At 33.3% G+C, this 21064-nt stretch overlaps 2 protein-coding genes across 2 annotated transcripts; both read right to left on the bottom strand.

Moving 5' to 3' along the window:
- Nucleotides 1–8018: 8018 nt before the first annotated feature.
- Nucleotides 8019–8360, bottom strand: LOC112093224. Its single transcript, XM_024171282.1, has one exon. The coding sequence runs from the start codon at nt 8358–8360 to the stop codon at nt 8019–8021; it is 342 nt and encodes a 113-aa protein (XP_024027050.1).
- Nucleotides 8361–17774: 9414 nt separating this feature from the next.
- On the bottom strand, nt 17775–19711 carry LOC21386063 (probable protein phosphatase 2C 43). Its single transcript, XM_010106827.2, has 4 exons — nt 19657–19711; nt 18796–19163; nt 18253–18489; nt 17775–18155 (listed from the first exon to the last, which is right to left on the bottom strand). The coding sequence occupies exons 1-4, from the start codon at nt 19709–19711 to the stop codon at nt 17904–17906; spliced, it is 912 nt and encodes a 303-aa protein (XP_010105129.1). The 3' UTR covers nt 17775–17903.
- Nucleotides 19712–21064: the final 1353 nt, after the last annotated feature.

Below are 21064 nucleotides of genomic sequence, written 5' to 3'. Positions count from 1 at the left end.
TATGAATTGTAAAATTGAGAGGTATATGATTTTGATGTTTATGATGATGTTATGACACCTTTAATATTTCTCATATGATGACGTCTTGAAGAAAAATGTGTATATATATATATATATATGTATTTTTATGTTTTTAAATGGCGTTGTACATCCTTGATGGTGACCGGTGAGCAGTCTTATTGCCATGGCTGGTATGGGATTTGCTACCCCATGCTTTCCGTGGCTAGCACGCTATGATGGTGCAACGTCGGGCCCAACATATGATGGATTTTAAAGTTTAAACATGTTAAAAAATAATTATTCGCATGATGATGTTTATTGTTGATGAATAAAAATGTTCATTTAAATTTGTTAGAATTAAGTGTCTTACTAAGTCCTTGCTTATATAAGTTATTTCATGTTGCAGACAATCTAAAGGGTAAGATGTAGCCATGGAGAATCTTGGAGCGGATGCGAGCGGTGAAAGTGCTTAATGTTAAACAAAGTTTTTAAATTTTAATTTTTATTGTTTTGGAAGTTTGGTTTATGGTGGTTTTAATTTGAAGAATACATTAGATTTTCTTTTAATTTTATTTTACGATATGGATTTTAATAAATGAGTTGAATCTAAAGATTATTTTTCTTTGAGGAGGTTTAAAATTTTTAAAGTTACAATATGAAAAAAAAAAATTAGGATTTCTTCAAGTCATTCAAAGTAAAGAGTTTCAAACTTAACTATTTTCCGCATTTTTTTAGAGGTGTTAAACAAAGTTTTTAAATTTTAATTTTTATTGTTTTGGAAGTTTGGTTTATGGTGGTTTTAATTTGAAGAATACATTAGATTTTCTTTTAATTTTATTTTACGATATGGATTTTAATAAATGAGTTGAATCTAAAGATTATTTTTCTTTGAGGAGGTTTAAAATTTTTAAAGTTACAATATGAAAAAAAAAAATAGGATTTCTTCAAGTCATTCAAAGTAACGTGTTTCAAACTTAACTATTTTCCGCATTTTTTTAGAGGTAAATGTTTGAAAGTTAAGATAACTATGACGGCCCATGAGGGGTCGCTACATGGGCTCTCCCCAATCTAAAGGAATTGAAGCGCTCTTATAAACATTTTTGTTAAGGGAGAAAGAGGAAAATAGGCCAAGACTTGAGATGAATTAAAATTAATAGGCTAATAATTTACATAAGTTAATAAATAGATTAAATTAGGGAGTATTCAGATTTATCTACATATAAGATTCCAAAAATGCCCTTTCCACTCAAAAAACCCTAACACCTCTCTCTCTCCTCTCTCTCTCAGCTCTTTCTCTCACCGACCTCCGCTCTCTCTCTCTCTCTCTTCCCTCCGGCGCTCTTCGGCGAACTGTTTCTTCCCTCCGCCGCTCTCCCACAATCACTCTCTCTTCCTCCGGCGCTCTCCGGTGAACTGTTTCTTACCTCCGCCGCTCTCCCACGATCATTCTCTCTTCCCTCCAGCACTCTCCGGCGAACTGTTTCTTCCCTCCGCCGCTCTCCCACAATCACTCTCTGTCCCCTCCAGCGCTCTCTGATGAACTGTTTCTTCCCTCTGTCACTCTTCTATGATCACTCTCCCTTCCCTACGGCCCTATAACGTGATCTGTCTCTCTTCCCACTGCATCTCTCTTTCTCATCTCTCCACCAATCTCAGATTCTCGTCCGCCACCATTTCTCTCTCTTCCATCTACCACTCTCAGAAACCTCACTGGTGTCGTTAGACAAGAAATTGAAGACGGACCACAGACGTCAAAAATTAACAAAAGAACAAGGTAAATCCGTTAATCACTAACTGGAAAACCACTAATTCATTTGAATATGTTAATATTGATTGACAGACTTTTAGCTTATGTTTGAGATTGACACTTGAATGAAAAGATTGTAAACAGATAATTATTCAAAAATTAAGAACAGGAGCTCATTACAACTATAATTGGAACCTATCGTATAGTAAGGCTCTATCCATAACTCGACACAACTTTAAAAATCAAGTTATGGTCAAGTTATGATCATAACCTGTCGAGTTATGTCATTATTGAATCTGAAAATTACAAGTGCAAGAACACTATCAAGTTATGGTCATTTTGAGAGAAATAAATCATGATGAAGTTCAAAGAGAAATTCCACGAACAGTATCAACAAAACTGGACAAGATGGAAATTTTTCTAAGTAATCTACTTAACAAAGTAAAACATTTTGAAGCCAACCAAGTAGCCATGAACGAGGATCTGAAAGAAATAAAGATAATGGTTGTGGATTCTATGGACATTATGAAAACCATTCAACAAGATGTGCTTCTGTTTCTCAAAGAAATACAAAACAATCAAGCTTCTGAGGTAATGATGAAACAACGCAAATTGATGTTGAATTTGTTTTTTGCAATGTTTCCTTAATGATATACTAATTTGTACCTCAACGAACAGGAGGATAGAGAAAAAGAAGTATCTGCAGAGCTAGGAGAATATGAGGGAGAATTCGGTTATACTCCACTCACAGACTCGTTTGATATCAGTCAACAAACATTGGAGAGAACATTTGAAGAAGCTGAAAAGATAATAGCAATGAGAAAAGCTGCTGCTCAAGAAATCAAAAAGGTATGAATCTTCTTAATACTGCATTAATACTAGTTGAGAAAAAAAAGTTTCTTACAACTAATCAAAAACTTGTTATTGCGGGAGGAAGATTATGAAGAAAGAGAAAATGAGGAAGAAGAAAAAACAATGAAGCAATACAAAAGAAAAGTGCAAAGGAACAAAGGGAAAAAATGGAAGAGCTTGGCATTCCTTCATTCATCCTCTTGACCCAAAGTTCTAACGACCCAAACTCGTAAAAAGAGTTGATATTAGAATACAATCTTTTGGATGATATGACTACTATTTCTAAAAACTAGTCTTATATTTTAAATGATGACTTGAGATTTACACTACTTCTTACTCTTTTGAATGTTAATATTCATTGACAAGACTCTTAGCTTATGTTTGAGATTGACACTTGAATGAAATGAATGTAAACCCAGGATTTATCAATTTCATGCTATTGAATCTGCAAATTATAAGTGCAGGAACACTATCAAGTTACTGTCAGGTTATGATGATTGAGTTATAATCATAACCTTTTGACTTGTGTCATTATTGGAACTGAAAATTATGGTAATAACATGTCAAGTTAGGGTCAAGTTGTGGCCAAGTTACGGTCAAGTTATGGTCAAGTTATGGTAATAACACGTCAAGTTATGCTACATAACTGGACAAGTTATGTAAAAACATGTCAATTGTGTACCATAACCCGTTAAATTATGGTTTATATCCGGACAAGTTATGAAAAAATTGTCAATTATGGACCATAAACAGTCAAGTTATGGTCTATAACCGCACACGTTATTGACAAAAACTGTGAATTATAGATAATAACTTGTCAAGTTATGGTTTATAACCAGACAAGTTATGGACAAGCATTACATGTAAAAATGTGCAACATAACTAAAATAACTTGAAACTTGTTTACTTATTAAAATTAAAAACCAATCTATCACAAATGTTAAACATACTAAACTCTAAAAAACTAATAAACAATATAATCTGTATCAAAACTAGAAATATAGAAGAATCTGAAAACCAACAAGTCAAGTTAATCAATATAATCATTCAAATCAAACTCAATTGCATCACTTGGCATCATAAAATGCATTTTTGGGGCATTTTGACCCCTATTATCATCACTTTCATAGCCCAATTGCTGCTTCCGCAAGGCATGGTTGAACAACTCAACTGCCATCTTCTTGCGGAATAATATTCCAGCCCCTTACTTTCTCAAACAATCATCACGTCCGGCTTCCATTAAGATCTCGGCCATCTTAAGCATGTATATTCCACAATCACCACTACAAAAAACAACCACCAAAAATCTAACAATTAGAAACAACAAATATAAATGCAAAAATGAATCAAGTAAAGGAAAAACAAAAAAAAAACATTTAAAGAGATAAAAAAAAAACAAAAACAAAAAAAAAAAAAAACTAACCCATTCTCTTGTCTTGGACAATCGTCAAATATGATCTCAAAAGGGTCAAGATGATCAAATTGACTAGTTAAATACTTTTGTGTATGAGAATCAAAATGGCCAATAGATTTAAGCAAGTGTGGAAGAATGACTACCAAAGATTCCACAGAAGCGTGAACTTGCTTCTCTACCCTCTTTTAAAAAAGAGAATCATATATCCTAATACAATGATCTTTAAACTCAACATAACCCAAAATCCAATGCTCCCTATGCTTAAGAAAAATGGGTACAAGAAGAATGTCCACTTCACAAAAAGGCAAGCTACAAAATAAATAATCTCCTAACACATAATCTTGAATAGCACAATGTGAAGAGAAATCAAAAGTAGACCAAACAAAATCCTTTTGATTTTTAGAGCACCATAAGCTATTAATCCTCGTGAAAAAATGCGATTCCAAAACCAAGCACCTAATGTAAGGCTTGTTTGTGTAGCACACCATCTTTCTTCACAAGTAATATGCAGCTACATCAACATGCTATCAAAACAAAAACAAAAAACTAATGATTAGATTTATTCCAAAAAAAAACCTTGCATAAAATTTAAAAAGAAAAAAATGGCAGAATCTTACCGAGTCACATAGCCAACACTTTGGGGTCCATAAAGTTTGAAACCAATGCTTTGAATCAACAGTATCAACTTTGAAATCAAAAGCAGGATTTATCAAATGTGCATCCTTGGCCAGTGCGTACCCTTTTCTAGAGATCATATTAGTCTTATACCATGATTGGAACCTTACCATGTCTTCCTCTGATGCATCGCAATCAACAATTTCAGAGAATGGACCAAAAAATAAAAAATTTTCATCTATACACTTAATATGTTCTTGTGATGTTACCTCATCAAACACAACAATCCTTTGTTCAATAAATCGATCGCCTTCCTTAACAGCATTATTGACAAGATCCCTCAAAATTGAAGCAATTATTTCTTCAATTTTGTCAAAAGAAACACCCAGTTTCTCATCCTCTTTCTCTGCAATTGTTTCTTCAATTGCTTCTTCCTTTATTTCTTCAATTGCTTATTCTTCCTTTGTTTCTTCAAATGCTTGTTCTTCATGCCTTTGCTTGTTCTTCTTAAAAGAAAACACACTGTCAAACTTTTCACCAAGCATTATCATTGACTGAACCACATAAGAAATTTGTTCATTGAAATCTCTTCAAAGGGAAGAAACTTCAACAACCAATCTATCAATTTTTGCCTCGAAGGAAGCAAAGCGCGTCAAAAATTCAGAATTACCAACAGCACCCTAAGAATGCAAAGAAAAGAAAACGAAAAAAGTCAAATCAAATGAAAAACACAACGTATCAAACTATGGAACATAACCAATCAAGTTATGTGAAAAACTTGTCAATTTAGAGCATAACCTATCAACTTATTGACCATAACCTCACAATTATTGGACCATAACCTAACACGTTATGCAAGAAAACCTGTCAAAGTTATGGTTCATAATTTATCAAGTTATAAGATTCCAATGGTAAAGAAAGCTCTAAGATTCCAATGATGTACTTGGTAAATCCATGGATTTACCCATAAAAATGCTACTAGCAACCTTACAATGAACAAAAATTAAACAAAAACAAAAACAAAACAAACATGATTTTCACATAACTTGATTTTCACAAAACAACCTTACACTTCCAATTGTAAATTGAAAAAGGAACAAAACCAAAACTAAACAAACCTGATTTTTGGGAGGAGGGATAAAGGGATGATGAGGGACAGTTTCAAAATCTTTGTCATCTTCCTCCAACTCACAGCCACTAGAAGTTGGAACATCCTTTCCCGACTTTTAAAAACTCCATCAAGATAATTACAGTGACGCTCCGATTCAATTGGTTCAATCGAAAAACAAGAGAACTGAGAATAAACAATAAAAACATTAAAACATGAAAATTTACTATAAAAAAACTATAAGACAAAAGTCTAACCTGGCCATCTTTGCTCTTCAACACATCAAATGGCTTCTTTGAATAATTTTCGTCCGTCGACCATTTGAAAATTCACGAAATGGGCTCATCAATAAATTTTTTTAGTGCACAAATACCACCAATGTGTGGTAGACATTCATAAGCCCAAACTTGAAAAGCAAAGGCCAAACCGTAGATCTTATAACCATCTATGCGTCTCTTTTTATTTTGAATAGGAACCTTATCATCATGCTTGTATAAAGTCTCAATACCAGATTTCAAACTTGCAAAAAGTATATTAAAAGACAATTTACCCCAAGGAAAATCATTAAAACGAGGGCTATAAATAATTCTAATCAGGTCATCACTAACCTTCACCTCCTTAGGCTTAGCTAAAAGAAATAATGACACAAAATGTAACAAACTCATTTTCACAGCTTCCTCATCACTATCAAAATCTACAGACTCAAAACACTTCTTAATTGTACCCCTATTTACAAGCCCTGTACCATGATCCTTGAAATATTTGTTACGTCTTGAAAAATCAGATGTATTTACAAAACTTGAGAAGTTTACATCTCCTGTACACTTTAAACCAGTAATTAATGCAAACTCCTCAATAGAAAACTTAGTAAAAGAATCACCAAACTTGAACCATAACTCATTTGGATTTGGATTATGAACCACATGAAACAGTAACTCATGTATCAGTTGACACTGGTTACTGTACTTTACCAAATCAAAAAACCGACCAAAAAGTATTTTTCTGAACAAATCCTTCTGAGTTTCAGAAAACTTTTTGTTTAATTCCTCTATAACAACAAAAGAGGATGATACATTAACCTGGCCTTGAAATCTCTTCTCAGGATTAATACGATAATTCCAAGGCTATAAAAATGAAAAAAAAAAAACCGAAGAAAAATCATATAAGGATAAACCTAAAAATCCATAATCAAAACACAAAATAAAACCATATTCCATATCCTAAATTCAAAAATCTATAAACTAAGTTGAAAAAATAAATCAAAATACCTCCAAAATATTACAAGTGGGAGAAGGAAGACAAACTTCTTCTGAACTTTTCTTCTCCTGAACAATTTTCTTCTTCATAACCTTCTAGTGTTTTCACGGAGAAGAAACATAAGCATTGTTCTTCCTCTTGCTTGGTGATTTTGCCATATCTTAAACAATAATAAATGGAATCACAAGATTAGACAAAAAAAAATGAAAGGAACGCGAAAAAAAAAACTACTTAACTCATACCGAAAAAGAATACTATTAGAAAATGCTTGTTGAACACTATCAGGGATATGAGAGAAAGGTGCAGAGCGAAGAGAAAAAAATTGCAGTAGACGGCCGGAGGGAAGAGAGGCAGATCGCTGAAGACCAACGGAAGGACGAGAAAGAAATCGCCGGTGGAATGAGAGAGAAATCTAGGAAAGAGAAAACTGAGTCTTAGAGAGAGAAAACAAAGAGCACAAATTATGGACAAAAACTGACTAAAAAATCTAAGAAAGTGTTTTAATATATAACCGAATAAAAAATATGTAAATTATGAACCATAACCTGTCAAGTTATGGTCCATAACAGCACAAGTTATAGACAAAAACCTGTCAAGTAGACCATAATCTTTCAACTTTATTCACTATGGGTTTCAATTTTCTTTATTATAACGTTCCAATAGTTTTTTTTCCTTTTAAATGCACGAATTTCTTTTATTATTAGACAAATTTGAATATTTTTTCTTCAAATCATACAATTCCAACAAAAAAAAAACATAATGTTTTAAAAATAAATTGTTCTACTTCCTCTCCATAACAAAAATCCAAAATTGTTCACATGAATTCTTCAATAAATGCTAGAATCAATTCCAAATAAAATGTAGCTTTGAACAAAATTAACTACAGCACATTGCAATGAATCAAACAGTGTTAATCTTAACCATAATGAAAAAAAAATCAACTTTGAACATGTTGATCAGTTCATATCAACATATGTGGGGTTTGAACAAGTCCTCCTACGACTACACTTCACAGATTGCTTCTCTCATTCTCCACTAGAAAGAATCCTTTGCTTCCTTGGCCTCCCAGCACTACGTTTAAACTTAGGAGGAAGAACAACCTCCTCCTCACTGCCCTCTGAAGTTTGCCACTGTGTTCTATTACTAAGAGGATAGATAACAGCATCATAGTTTGCTTTTAATGCATTGTTGGTGTAATAGTAGGAAGTAAAATTTGATGGATCAAGATTTCTCTTCCAAATCGATACAATCGCGTGTGGACATGGAACTTCGTCAACTTGCCAAACAAGACAACTACATGTTCTTGCCACCAAGTCAACCACCTCACCAACAAAACCATCAATAACATAATACTTATTTATATTCATGGGTTGACCTGAAAACATGACAAAAAGAAAGAAAATAGAGCATTCAATATTTAAGTCCCCAACAGTGAAAAAAAAAAAAAAGACCAAATCAAAAAAGAAGCAACCACCTTGAAAGCAAGTAGAATTTTTAAAATACATGAATCACCAAATCAAACAATAGAATAACTTCAAAAAAAAAAAAAAAAAGAGAGACCAAAAGAATCACAAAATCAACACAAAAAACAAAAAAGAACACAACAAAAACATAACCAACAAAATGAAACAAAAAAAAAAGGAAAACATAAAAAAAAAAAATTAGTAAATACTTGAAACAAAAGCAACTTACAGATAAGCAACGTGCAATCTTTTTTCTATAACGAATGCATTTATTTGCATGTTTAGTCAAGTATGTAAAAGTCTGATCCGCCTTATTTCGACGTTCATAAAACTATCTTTGCAAGAGGGATCTGAAATGCTCAATTAAAGCTTCAATAGGATACTCCCTAGCATTCACTAAGACATTATTCAACGACTCGGAGATATTAGTCGTCATGACATCATATCTCTTCCTCTCAAAGTGAGCACATGCCCACTTTTCAACCCCTACTTGTAGTAAATAGTTTCGAATAGCTGGTCGCACTGCCTCCAATTGACGCATGAAGTAACCAAAGTCTTCCTTCTTGCCACAACGATAGAATATAGCATCCACATGCACACCTTTAAAATTTGAATTCAAATTTCTAAGTAAATGCTTCATACAAAATTCATGAGATCCATCTAGAAAAACCTTCTCAACTGCTTTAGGGATACTACTCTTTCAGTCATAAACAATAACAAGTTCTTCGCGAGTTCCGATAGCCTCCTTAAGCCTTTCGAAAAACCATTCCCATGAGGAGTCGGTCTCCGAATCAACAATTGCAAAACTAAGCGGAAAAATATGATTATCAGCATCTAAAATTGCAAAGAGAAGCAAGGTCCCAGAAAACTCATTCTTCAAAAAGGTGCCATCAACTGAGATCACATGCTTACAATGGCGCCAACCATGAATAGAAGCCCCCAAGCACAAAAAAAAATACTTGAACCGCCCATCATTGTCAAGATCATAAGAAGTCACAGATCCTACAAAGAAAAAACCAAAAAAAAAAACATTAAAAATAACTATTTATACACAGCACCAAAGTACAATAACTATTTATATATTCTAATATCTACAAAAAATTAATTAAGTTATTGTGCACAACCGGACAAGTTATGCCAAAAAAATTGTCAATTATGAATCATAACCTATCAAGTTATGCTCCATAACGAGACAAATTTTAACAAAAACCTGTCAACTTATCCGATAACATGACAAGTTATGAATTATAACCTGTCAAGTTATGAGAAATAACCTGTCAAATTATACCATAACCTGGATTTTTCTCCTTCAAAACATTAAGATAAACAAAAGCATAAGCATAACACATAAAAATAAAATCACTTGGATTTTTCCCCTTGAAAACATTGCACAGAAAAGGAATGGATGCATACGACTCCACTGCACTTCCTCTCATTGATGCTAACGCATATCGGCGAGCCATTCGTACTTTGTAGTAACTAATCTCGACACCATGCTACCATGCATTATAGACCTCAAATCATTAGGACGCAAACGGTCCGCAAGCCCAACGCTAAAATCGCCCTTTAAAAACTCCGAAACAACACAACTATTTGCTTGATGATGCTCAGCACTAACAACATTAAGTGAACAAGTATATTCCTTAACATACTTCTTCACTGCCCAAACATTACCATTTGAAACCTTAGCAGCACGCATCTTCTAAGTACAATTCTTCTTCTTACAAACCAAAACATAAAATGAATTATTATATCTTTCAGATTTAAACTCAAAATACCTCCTAATAGCAATTACATGCATGAGTTTCTTGAGAACCGACTTGCTCATGAATTGATTGCCTACATTCACATCAAACGACATAGGCAGCTTTGAAATATCCAAATCTTCAATCAAAATATTATTCATCGCAACATCAATATCATCTTCAAATTGAAAAATGGAACCATCAACATTAGAAGAAGACGCCTCATCTCTTGAATTCATAAAACAAGATAAAGAAGTAGATCCCACTACACTAACGGAGCTACTAACAAAATCTATTACCAACGGGTATCCAAGAGCTTCCTTACAATGTCGAACCAAGTTTAAAAACAACTTAACATCATCATCCCTCTTTAGCTCCGAAACCATTTCAATTGGGTCCTTCAACTTCCTTCCCACAAAAAGTAATAAAGAATGAACACCAACATTAAAACCAATCAACTCAAGATGCAGTTCCTCACATAAACACTCCTATAAAAACTTCAAAGAAGCATCCTCCGGAATAAAAACTGATTGAAAACCAAAATTTGTATATTGGTTTTCTATACTCTATTTTTCCCTATAAGCAACAATGACTGAAACAGATTGCATGCCTACAAACATATTCCAGGAACACTGTCACGTTAAAGTGCATAACCGGACAAGTTATGTAAAAAAACCTGTCAATTGTGGACCATAACTCATCAAGTTATGTCCCATAACCGGACAAGTTATAAAAAAAAACTATCAATGACTGAAACAGATTGTATGCCTACAAAAATCATTAAATTACAAGAGCTATATTCAATCCTAAAAATATTAAAAAACTGAAATAATGCAAAATGTGAAAATGAAATTACAACAACAAAAAAAAACTAGAAACGAACAATGCCCAAAACTATTGTTCAGTAAAAATCACCAAATGACCTGCTCAAAAAACGACCGGAAAACAGTAAAAAACACAGGATTAACGAACAAAGAGATAACATACCGAAATAATGCAAAATATAAAAACGAAAATGCAACAAAAATAAAACTAGAAACCAAGAATACACAAACCTGTTGTTCGGTAAAAATCACCAGAATAACTACTCAAAGACGACCGGAGAAGAGCAAATCCAACGAGAAAGAGAACGACCGACCGACGAAAAATTGATCCACCAACGATCTACTGACGAGAGAGAAAATCCGAGCACAGTTACAGAGGATCGGCGCTGGTGAAGAGCTGCGTGAAGCTAGAGAGAGAGAGAGAGAGAGAGAGAGAGTTGTGTGTACAGTCAAGAGAGAGAAAGACAGAGACAGAGAGGATCGAAAGAAAAAGGAAAAAAAAAAAAGAAAGGGTAAATTTAGAAATTTAAAAATTATGGCCTATTAAATTTTATAACTAAAAATTGACCTATATACTTTTTTAAGCTTTTCATATTGACTTATTCTCTACTATTTTCCTTTTTTTAATTTATTAAAACACTCTCCGTTATCTTTTAAAGTTAATATTTTAATTACTTAAGAAATAAAATGTATTTTGGACTAGAGCAGCAAGTTTAGGCTGGACCAAACATTCCAAAGTAGGCCAAGGTTTTTTGACCTGAAAATCTATTTGGGCTGCCCGACTCGACCTGATCGCCTGTCTTTAAATTTTTTTAAAAGAAAAATGCTTATAAAGTTTCAAGTCAGCTCGGCCAGAACTCGAATACCAAGCTTTCGAGACTTGTCAAATTCAACTTCTCTTAACATGGGTCGAGCTAGTGCAAAAAACATAAACAGATTAGATCGGGCGACTCAAACTTACAATACTATTTTGGAAAAAGAAAATGTTTTTCACATGAAAAATCTTAATACAATAATAAATAGAGACAAATTACACTCTTTCGCCATCTATTGTGCTAATAAATATCGTATTACGTAGTCATTTCTATATGTCATGGTATAGGACATTATAGACTAAAACTAAATTATATATACATATTTTAGGGAAGTTGTTATTGTTAATAGGCTGTTATTGATTATAGTAATTAGGCCTAACTGTATTCTAACTTCTTAGTTCTCAAGATTAGTTACTTCAAATAACTAAACTGTAAATTTCCCAAAAGATACTTAAAAAATAAACGTGACACAATTTTTAAACTATTGCGATAACTGTAATCAAGTTAAATGACAGTAATCAGACAAGTGTGACGGGCGGTGTGTACAAGGCCCGGGAACGAATTCACCGCCGTATGGCTGACCGGCAATTACTAGCGATTCCGGCTTCATGTAGGCGAGTTCCAGCCTACAATCCGAACTGAGGACGGGTTTTTGGAGTTAGCTCACCCTCGCGGGATCGCGACCCTTTATCCCGGCCATTGTAGCACGTGTGTCGCCCAGGGCATAAGGGACATGATGACTTGACGTCATCCTCACCTTCCTCCGGCTTATCACCGGCAGTCTGCTCAGGGTTCCAAACTCAACGGTGGCAACTAAACACGAGGGTTACGCTCGTTGTGGGACTTAACCCAACACCTTACGGCACGAGCTGACGACGGTCATGCACCACCTGTGTCCGCGTTCCCGAAGGCACAAGCTGTTGCAATAATAAGCCACAAACCAATCAAGAGAAAACAAATAAATGGAATATAAACTGTAAACTATTGTTTATTAGCGAAAAATAGTATGACAATACATAAAATTAAACGAAAGGAATTGAAGCGTCTTATAACTTTTTTTTTTTTTAAGTTTGTAACTTTTAATTATTTTTTCAAAATTGACATATTAATTACTTAAGAAATGGAAGGATTGTTTTGGACAAAGACAATGCTTTTGAAGAAACAATTTTAATACAAGAATAAAGAGGTTTCTGTCAGTTGATCAAGTAAAATTTTAAAACGCTTAAATCTTTTTGGAGTCACTTTACATTTTTAAAGGAATTATTGTGGATTTTTAAAAAAAAAAAAGTTGTTCTTGTGGGTTCGTGGATCAAGTTGGGGAGTTCTAACGAAGTAAGGGTGGACTTCTTTTTTAAAGGCTGCATATATATATAATTAACTGATGAGACGTCATATATAAATGATAAGAAAGGAATCATTTTCAAAACACAACTTATGTCAACTATATATGCAATAAAAATTGCACTAATCACAACCCACAACTGTACTTCAAAGGCAAAACCATTCCCAACAAAGACACTAAAGCAATAGTAAACAATCTCCCTAGCATTTCTGAAAATACCTCCACAAACAATTAGTTTAAAAACTCTTTTAACTAAACCATTAGTGTTAACCTTCACCGACTAAGAAAAAAGAGGAATCCAATAAACAAAGAGAATCTTTGAATTTCTAAGTAAATTTTGATAAATATATAACTTGTTAAGAATATAAATTTTAGAAGCGGAGTTATGTGAATAACCTAACTTGAAAATTTTGGACGACCTCATGTAGCTATGAATAAAAGTGCAAGCAATAATTAAACTCACACTAGCCTCTTAAAAACACACCTTGTTTTTTTAAATCTCAAATAAACCAACAACAAGCCATAAAAGCAAGAAGCGAGAGTTTCTTTACTAAAGGACTAAAATTAACTCTGAATACATAATGCCAAAATTCACCAATGCTACCATTACAGGAAACTTTACAGTGAATGATCAATGTAACCCAATTCCAAAGACCAAAAGAGTAGGAACATTCCAAGAAGAGATGAATAATAGATTCCTTAGCCCTCCCGCACAAACTACAAGAGAAACAAGTTAAATACCAAATGTCTTGAGAGTAATATCCACATGAAACTTTCATATATATAACAATCTCCAAATAAGAAAAGAAAAACGAGAAGGAATCAAATGTGTCCAGATATTACAACCCAAACTAATAGGAATAACTCTAGCTCGAGCAACCTCATATACATTCTCAACAGAACAACCATCAGAGCTAGAAGTATACCAAATCAGATTATTCTCCGAATCAATGGGAATAACAATCTTATCAATCATACTCAAACAATATGGATAAGCAATCTTAAAGAAATATGTAATGTTCTGCCTGCTGTCACCACAAAATCACTGACCAAAGCCTTAAAAGAAGCCTTAAAGATGTGCCAAAATTCTAACAGTATCGGCTAGCATAGCACCACACCAATTATCAATGCAAAAAGAAAGCTTAGATCTGCTACCAATAAGCTACCAAGAGTCGAGAATAAGAGAACCAACTAAACTTCTTAAACGTGGCGCAAATAGAAGACATATGGTAAGACAATTTTAGCTCCAATCTATGCCAAAAGTTTCCACTTTTGAAAAAAGCATACCCATATAAATCATATTCCACGCAAGCTTTTTAAGGAGGATCAAATTTTACGTTTCTGAATTCCTAACCCCCAAACCACCCTCATCGAAACGAAACCCAACATTTTTCCACGCCACATATACGAGCATTCCTTTATCCATATAAAATTCCTCATACAACTTTCCGACGTAGTTAGAATCGAAAAATTATGGACAAGCATACTAGAAATTGAACTCCTCACAAGCTCAATTCTACAAGCAAAAGAAAGAAGTTTTCATTTCCAAAAAGAAAGCTAGACTACAACCTTATCAACATTAGGTCTCAAATGGGAATTTCTTGGCATACCTCAAAAATCCAAGATATAGGAAAAAGACAGCTAGCCACGACTCATACCAAGAAAAGCCCCCAATCCTTCACCAAAAACTAAAGACTTGTCCATACTAATTAGCTGGCCGAAATCCTTACCATGCTCTTCAAAAAGATCCAAAATAACCTTAAAGAGATCTTCTATTACCATTACGAAAAAATAAAAACATCATCCGCATAAAATATATGAAAAGGAGCAAAACCACTAACGTATTAGGATAAAATAATACCGCTCTCTACAAGAGAGGAAATGCTCAAACTTAAAAATCTCTTCATAAATGCAAAAAAGAAGGGGAGACAAAGGTCTCCCTGCCTCACCCCATGGTGGCCACAACCAAAAAACCTAGTTGGTCTGCTATTAAAGAAAATAGAAATCCTGAGTGTAAAATTTAGAAGTACTTGTAAATAGTCTCTGTAAAAAAATAAAAATAAAAAACGATTACAATATCTAGAGACTAGAATAAAACAAAAACAACATCATTGTAGAAACGATAATAATTAGTAGCATTGTTAATTATTGAATTAGTATTGTATTATTTTTGTCTCTAAAGATTTTATTTAATAGATTATTTTCTGAACTTTATATTTTCTTTAACAATTTTTGTCACTAAGCACAAATTGACAAGGCAATCATGTAACCGTTACGTGATGACCACCCCGTTCATTTCGCTGATTCGAGTTTAGAATTCGAGTTTTGCTACAGTAAAAAGCTCTCACAAACAATCACATCTAACTTTTTTACTACAGTAAAAAGCTCTCACATAAAATCACATCTCAACTCGAATTAAAAACTCGAATCAGCAAACTAAACGGGCCCTTGCATACATAGTTTCAATTTTTTAAGGTAGAAATAGTTTCATCAAATGCTACTCTTAAAGACTAAGGGGTTGTTCTTTTACTGTTTTTGAGTTAAGTGATTTGAGTGTAGATTTTAAGTTGAGTTTGAGTTATAACTTGAGTTAAAGTTATAATTTAAGTTTGGTTGTGTACATTTGAATTATGGTTTGAGATAAGAATCTTTTTGAGTTTGTGTTTGATTGAGTCAAAACTTGAATTTATATTTAGATAGTATTTTAATAAAAACTCAATGCTGATGAAAAATTTTAATATGGTATATGGGTGAGGTTTTATTTGTCTTTTCATTGTCAACGCATAGAAAAAAAATCATCTCAATCAGAACTAAAACGAAAAAGTTATAGCATTTTTAATAATAGAAAAAATATTGTTCATTAATTTGAGTTCGAGTTTTTGAACTCGAGTTGAAGGGGAAACTTGAACTCGAGTTTTAGTCCCAAACTCGAGCTTAAACTCGAGTTCAAATTTAAAAGAACATGAACTTAAATAAAGTTGTAACTCGAATTGTTTTTTTTTTTTTGAATTTTTAACTCAAAAAATGGGATGCCCGAACAGTCCCTAACGACCTGTTCTTTTGGAGTGTAACTTGAGTGTAGTTTTTGAGTTGAATTTGAGTTATAACTTGAGTTGAAGTTGTAACTTGAGTTTGTGTTTGGTTGTGTACATTTGAGTTATGGTTTGAGATAAGAATCTTTTTGAGTTTGTGTTTGAGTGAGTCAAAACTTGAATTTGTATTTAGATAGTATTTTTATAAAAACTCAATGGTGATGAAAAATTTTAATAGGGTATATGGGTGGGATTTTATTTGTCTTTTCGTTATCAATGTATAGAAAAAAATCATCTCAATCAGGATTAAAACGAAAAAGTTATAGCATTTTTAAGAATATAAAAAATATTGTTCATTAATTTTAGTTCGAGTTTCTGAACTCAAGTTGAAGGGAAAATTTAAACTCGAGTTTTAGTCTCAAACTCGATTTTAAACTCGAGTTCAAACTCGAGTTCAAACTTAAAAGAACATTAACTTAAATAAAGTTAGAATTCGAGTTACATTTTTTTGAGTTTTTGAGGCTGCAGTATTAACCAAATCTATAACATTAGCGGTTACTAATTATGTGATATAGAGATGTGATGTGATTATTTCTATTAACTTTGGTGAATTATGTGTTGAAAAAACATAACCACATACATGACATCTACTGTTAATCATCTAGAACACTAATTTTGCATGTCAAGAATTTGTCATTTGGTCAGAAATCAAACACAACGAACCTAGGCCCATTAGAGAATTTGCTACTAATATGAAATGCAAACTATGGAAACAAATACAACATGAAACACAAAGATGCACTTCCCAGAATGTTTAACAGATCGAGAAACCTCATTATATCTTGGTTTTTCAGTTTAAAGAGATGTATTATCTTCTAGGTGAAACGGATTGTGACTCCGGACTACTCTATAGTTTGTAAAGTGTTTGACATTGCCTAATTCTTTTAATTATCACTAAATAACTTTGCAAGATCAGAGCAAAAACAATGCAAAAGCAAGTGAGCGAGCACGGGCGCAAGCGAGCGCGCGTGTGTGGGGGAAAAGCTCTGTAAGCTCATGTCATGCCCCAAAAGCAAGCACTAGTGCCTAAATTCGCCTAACACTCTTGTGCACATTATTGCTTTCTATACTAATAATTCAGACGACATAGCGTGGAATAACAAAAAGGATAAGCTGAATCCTAAATTGACTTGGAAGAAATACTAGAAAAAACGGACTAAAGACAAGTCAAGCTTCACCAGAAAAAGTAGAGATGAGGATATAGCTCCTAGTAATATAACACGCAAGTCTTTCCTGCTTGAAACGTTTTAAATATACAACCAAAACTACGCAAACATTAATACTCATGATCATGTAAAGTAGGCAGCTTGTGTTAAAGAACATCTTTATTATGTTCAAGTGTAAAAATTCCTCAGCTTTTGAGTTTATGTATACAGAACCCCAAAAAATCATAGCTCTACAATTGGCTTTGGGGCAATATCCAAAGGCCAAAGGGGGAAATGAATCAGCCTAGGAATATTGTAAGCAATTCTAAAAGCAGTAAAGAAAGTTTGTAGAAACAACATCTTGATGTTGGAAAAAAATGCGAAAAAAAAAAAAGAAAAACAAAAGCCTGTTCAAAGAATCAAATTAAGTAAATCAAGCTAACTAGATCTCGTTACTTCTTTAGGTACTAAAGCTTTGCCCTTGTCATTCCACTCCTTGAAGATTGAACCTTGGTGGCAAATGGGAGTTTCTGAATCCTCTTATTGAGAGCCCAGGGACATTTGCATCATACCCCCTGTCATGATCAAAATAGATGACCACAATTGTGATGTCGTCATGAATGTCCCGCCTCGATTGGTTACTGCCGAAGGCCTTAATCTGATCATATGTATACCTCTCCTTGCTTTTTCTACATGCCATCTTTATTGCTGCTTTAAGAAGCCTTCTTGCTATTCCCTAAAATTCAAGAAAAGAACAAAGGAAAAGAGTTATAACATATTGAAGATAAAAATACGGGACACAATAAGAACTAAAAGAAAAAAGCAGAACATACTTCTTGCGGGTGTTTGTGCACAATCTCGACTGCTCTCTCACTGGATATGTGATCCCACAGGCCATCGGATGCGCAAATCAGGAATCTGTGATGTGGTTGCAGAACTCTTGTAACCACTGTTGGGTCTGCTGAGAGTACAGCTCGTCTAACAGGTTCCCGAAGATGGTATCTAGGATTTCCTGGTGTACGATAGTACTCTGGGAATTTCAAGTATGCATCACCTATGGCTTTGGACAACTGATAGCAATACACAGACAGGGCAAAGTGGTAGAAAATGTAAATAATCGAGGGATAAATGTCTCAACCTACATTTGTTAACAAGTCATATATAGTAGACAACTTTTCATTGTTGAACTTATTAACAGCACAAAACAATATAAGCAAAGTGATGGCTGCCATTTTAAAGGACTATAGGAAGTTTCAACTAGTAAAAGAGAATAAGATCAACTTGTATAATAGTAGAAAGTAACAAACAACCAGATATAATGTCATGACAGAAACTCTAAACCAGGAAAAGTAGTCATCAAAGACAAGAGAGCGAACCTGAAGTTTGCCTTTGAGACGGTAAGCGCCATTTACTTCAACAACGAGATCTTGTTCCTCGCTGTGTTCACGCATGAGTGCTTCTCTAATGCTCTGGTCTCTCAGGTTGTCGTCCTTAGTCAACTGCTCAGCGACGATCCTATTAGATACATCGTCCAAGCGACCGATCACAGCACGAGAATCGCCTAGATTAGCAACATATAATGCCCCATTCCAGACAAGTGCAACCAGACAACAAGACCCAACTGCTGTAATATTTGGATTTTGTCTAACTTCCCTACGAACAACATCCACAAGCCCCTGCTCCGTTGCAGCAATAGCATCTTTAAAGGTTTGATCAGAAATGCGTCCGGTTTCTTGAGCGATCCCTGCAACAATGTCATGTTAAGTTAGCCACATCTTAATCTCTCACGTGATTTACACAACTTTACTAATGTAAATTGCTACATATATTCTCATAAACGTCATCGATTGTATAGTTCTACGAAATTAAAGATTTCTTATGAGACCCGATATTCTTGTAATTATACTTCTTGCAATTAAATGTCCACATAATACCGGGAAAGAACAAGAAAACCTCTACAATAATCCAGAGACTAATCAAGAGAAAAACAAATAAATGGAATGTAAACAGTAATCCAGAGACTAATCAAGAGAAAAACAAATAAATGGAATGTAAACAGTAAACTATTGTTACACATTCTTGTTACATAAAATTAAACAAAAAGATTTTTCATTTTCATTAGTTGTGAAATTCCCCCAACTGATTCTATAATTACGGATACCCAAGAAATTGGAATTTTTATAGGAAAATAAAAAAAATAAAAAAGGAAAACCCCAACTCCCAAGAGAAAGACGAACCTTGACTTTTATTCGTAACAGCACAGAACAAGACAATAAAGGGCGCGTTTGGCATTTCCTTTAAGGAAATTATTCTTTTTTATTTCTACGGACAAAAAAAGAAAATAGTGTACAAACTTTTCCTTTAAGGAAATTGTACATGAAAGTGATGAAACCGCGAAAATAGCCAAACTTTTGCTTTTCTACAAAAATTCATCATCCCAAAAAAAAATCACCAATAATTAAATAAATAGACAATTAAAATAAGAAAATGAAGAAATGTGCAAATTCTACAAAGAAATCCCGAAAATGCAGTTTGCTTTTCTACAAAAATTCAATCCTTTGATTTAAAAATAAATACAGCATTAATTCACCAATAACTAAATAAAACAACTCAGTCGGGAAAAAAAAAAAAAACTAACTAAATAAAACAAGAAATTAATCAAAACAAGAACAGAAAAAGAAATGCACCAAAAAAAATGTACAAATTCTAATAGCAACCGCAGAAATAGCAAAACTTTTGCACCAAGAAAACAAATCATCAACAAAATAAATAAAACATGCAATCAATCAAAACAAGGAACAAATAAATGGAATGTAAACAGTAATCCAGAGACTAATCAAGAGAAAAACAAATAAATGGAATGTAAACAGTAAACTATTGTTACAAACATTCTTGTTACATAAAATTAAATAAAAAGATTTTTCATTTTCATTAGTTGTGAAATTCCCCAACTGATTCTATAATTACGGATACCCAAGAAATTGGAATTTTTATAGGAAAATAAAAAAAATAAAAAAGGAAAACCCCAACTCCCAAGAGAAAGACGAACCTTGACTTTTATTCGTAACAGCATAGAACAAGACACTAAAGGGCGCGTTTGGCATTTCCTTTAAGGAAATTATTCTTTTTTATTTCTACGGACAAAAAAAAAAAATAGTGTACAAACTTTTCCTTTAAGGAAATTGTACATGAAAGTGATGAAACCGCGAAAATAGCCAAACTTTTGCTTTTCTACAAAAATTCATCATCCCAAAAAAAAAATCACCAATAATTAAATAAATAGACAATTAAAATAAGAAAATGAAGAAATGTGCAAATTCTACAAAGAAACCCCGAAAATGCAGTTTGCTTTTCTACAAAAATTCAATCCTTTGATTTAAAAATAAATACAGCATTAATTCACCAATAACTAAATAAAACAACTCAGTCGGGAAAAAAAAACTAACTAAATAAAACAAGAAATTAATCAAAACAAGAATAGAAAAAGAAATGCACCAAAAAAAATGTACAAATTCTAAGAGCAACCGCAGAAATAGCAAAACTTTTGCACCAAGAAAACAAATCATCAACAAAATAAATAAAACATGCAATCAATTAAAACAAGGGGGGGAAAAAAGGAAATGCGCCAAAAAAGAAATACAAATT

Source organism: Morus notabilis, unplaced genomic scaffold, assembly GCF_000414095.1.
Source record: "Morus notabilis unplaced genomic scaffold, ASM41409v2 Scaffold614, whole genome shotgun sequence".
NCBI lineage: Eukaryota > Viridiplantae > Streptophyta > Magnoliopsida > Rosales > Moraceae > Morus > Morus notabilis.
Note: the sequence above shows the minus strand (reverse complement) of the source record. Positions and strands in the feature narration are given on the sequence as shown.

Coding starts and splice junctions, on each gene's coding strand:
- LOC112093224 (XM_024171282.1), bottom strand. CDS start 8,360: ATGAATATAAATAAGTATTATGTTATTGATGGTTTTGTTGGTGAGGTG.
- LOC21386063 (XM_010106827.2), bottom strand. CDS start 19,711: ATGCCAAACGCGCCCTTTATTGTCTTGTTCTGTGCTGTTACGAATAAA. Junction 19,164..19,656: donor TGTTACGAATAAAAGTCAAG/GTTCGTCTTTCT, acceptor ACATTGTTGCAG/GGATCGCTCAAGAAACCGGA. Junction 18,490..18,795: donor GTCTCAAAGGCAAACTTCAG/GTTCGCTCTCTT, acceptor TATTGCTATCAG/TTGTCCAAAGCCATAGGTGA.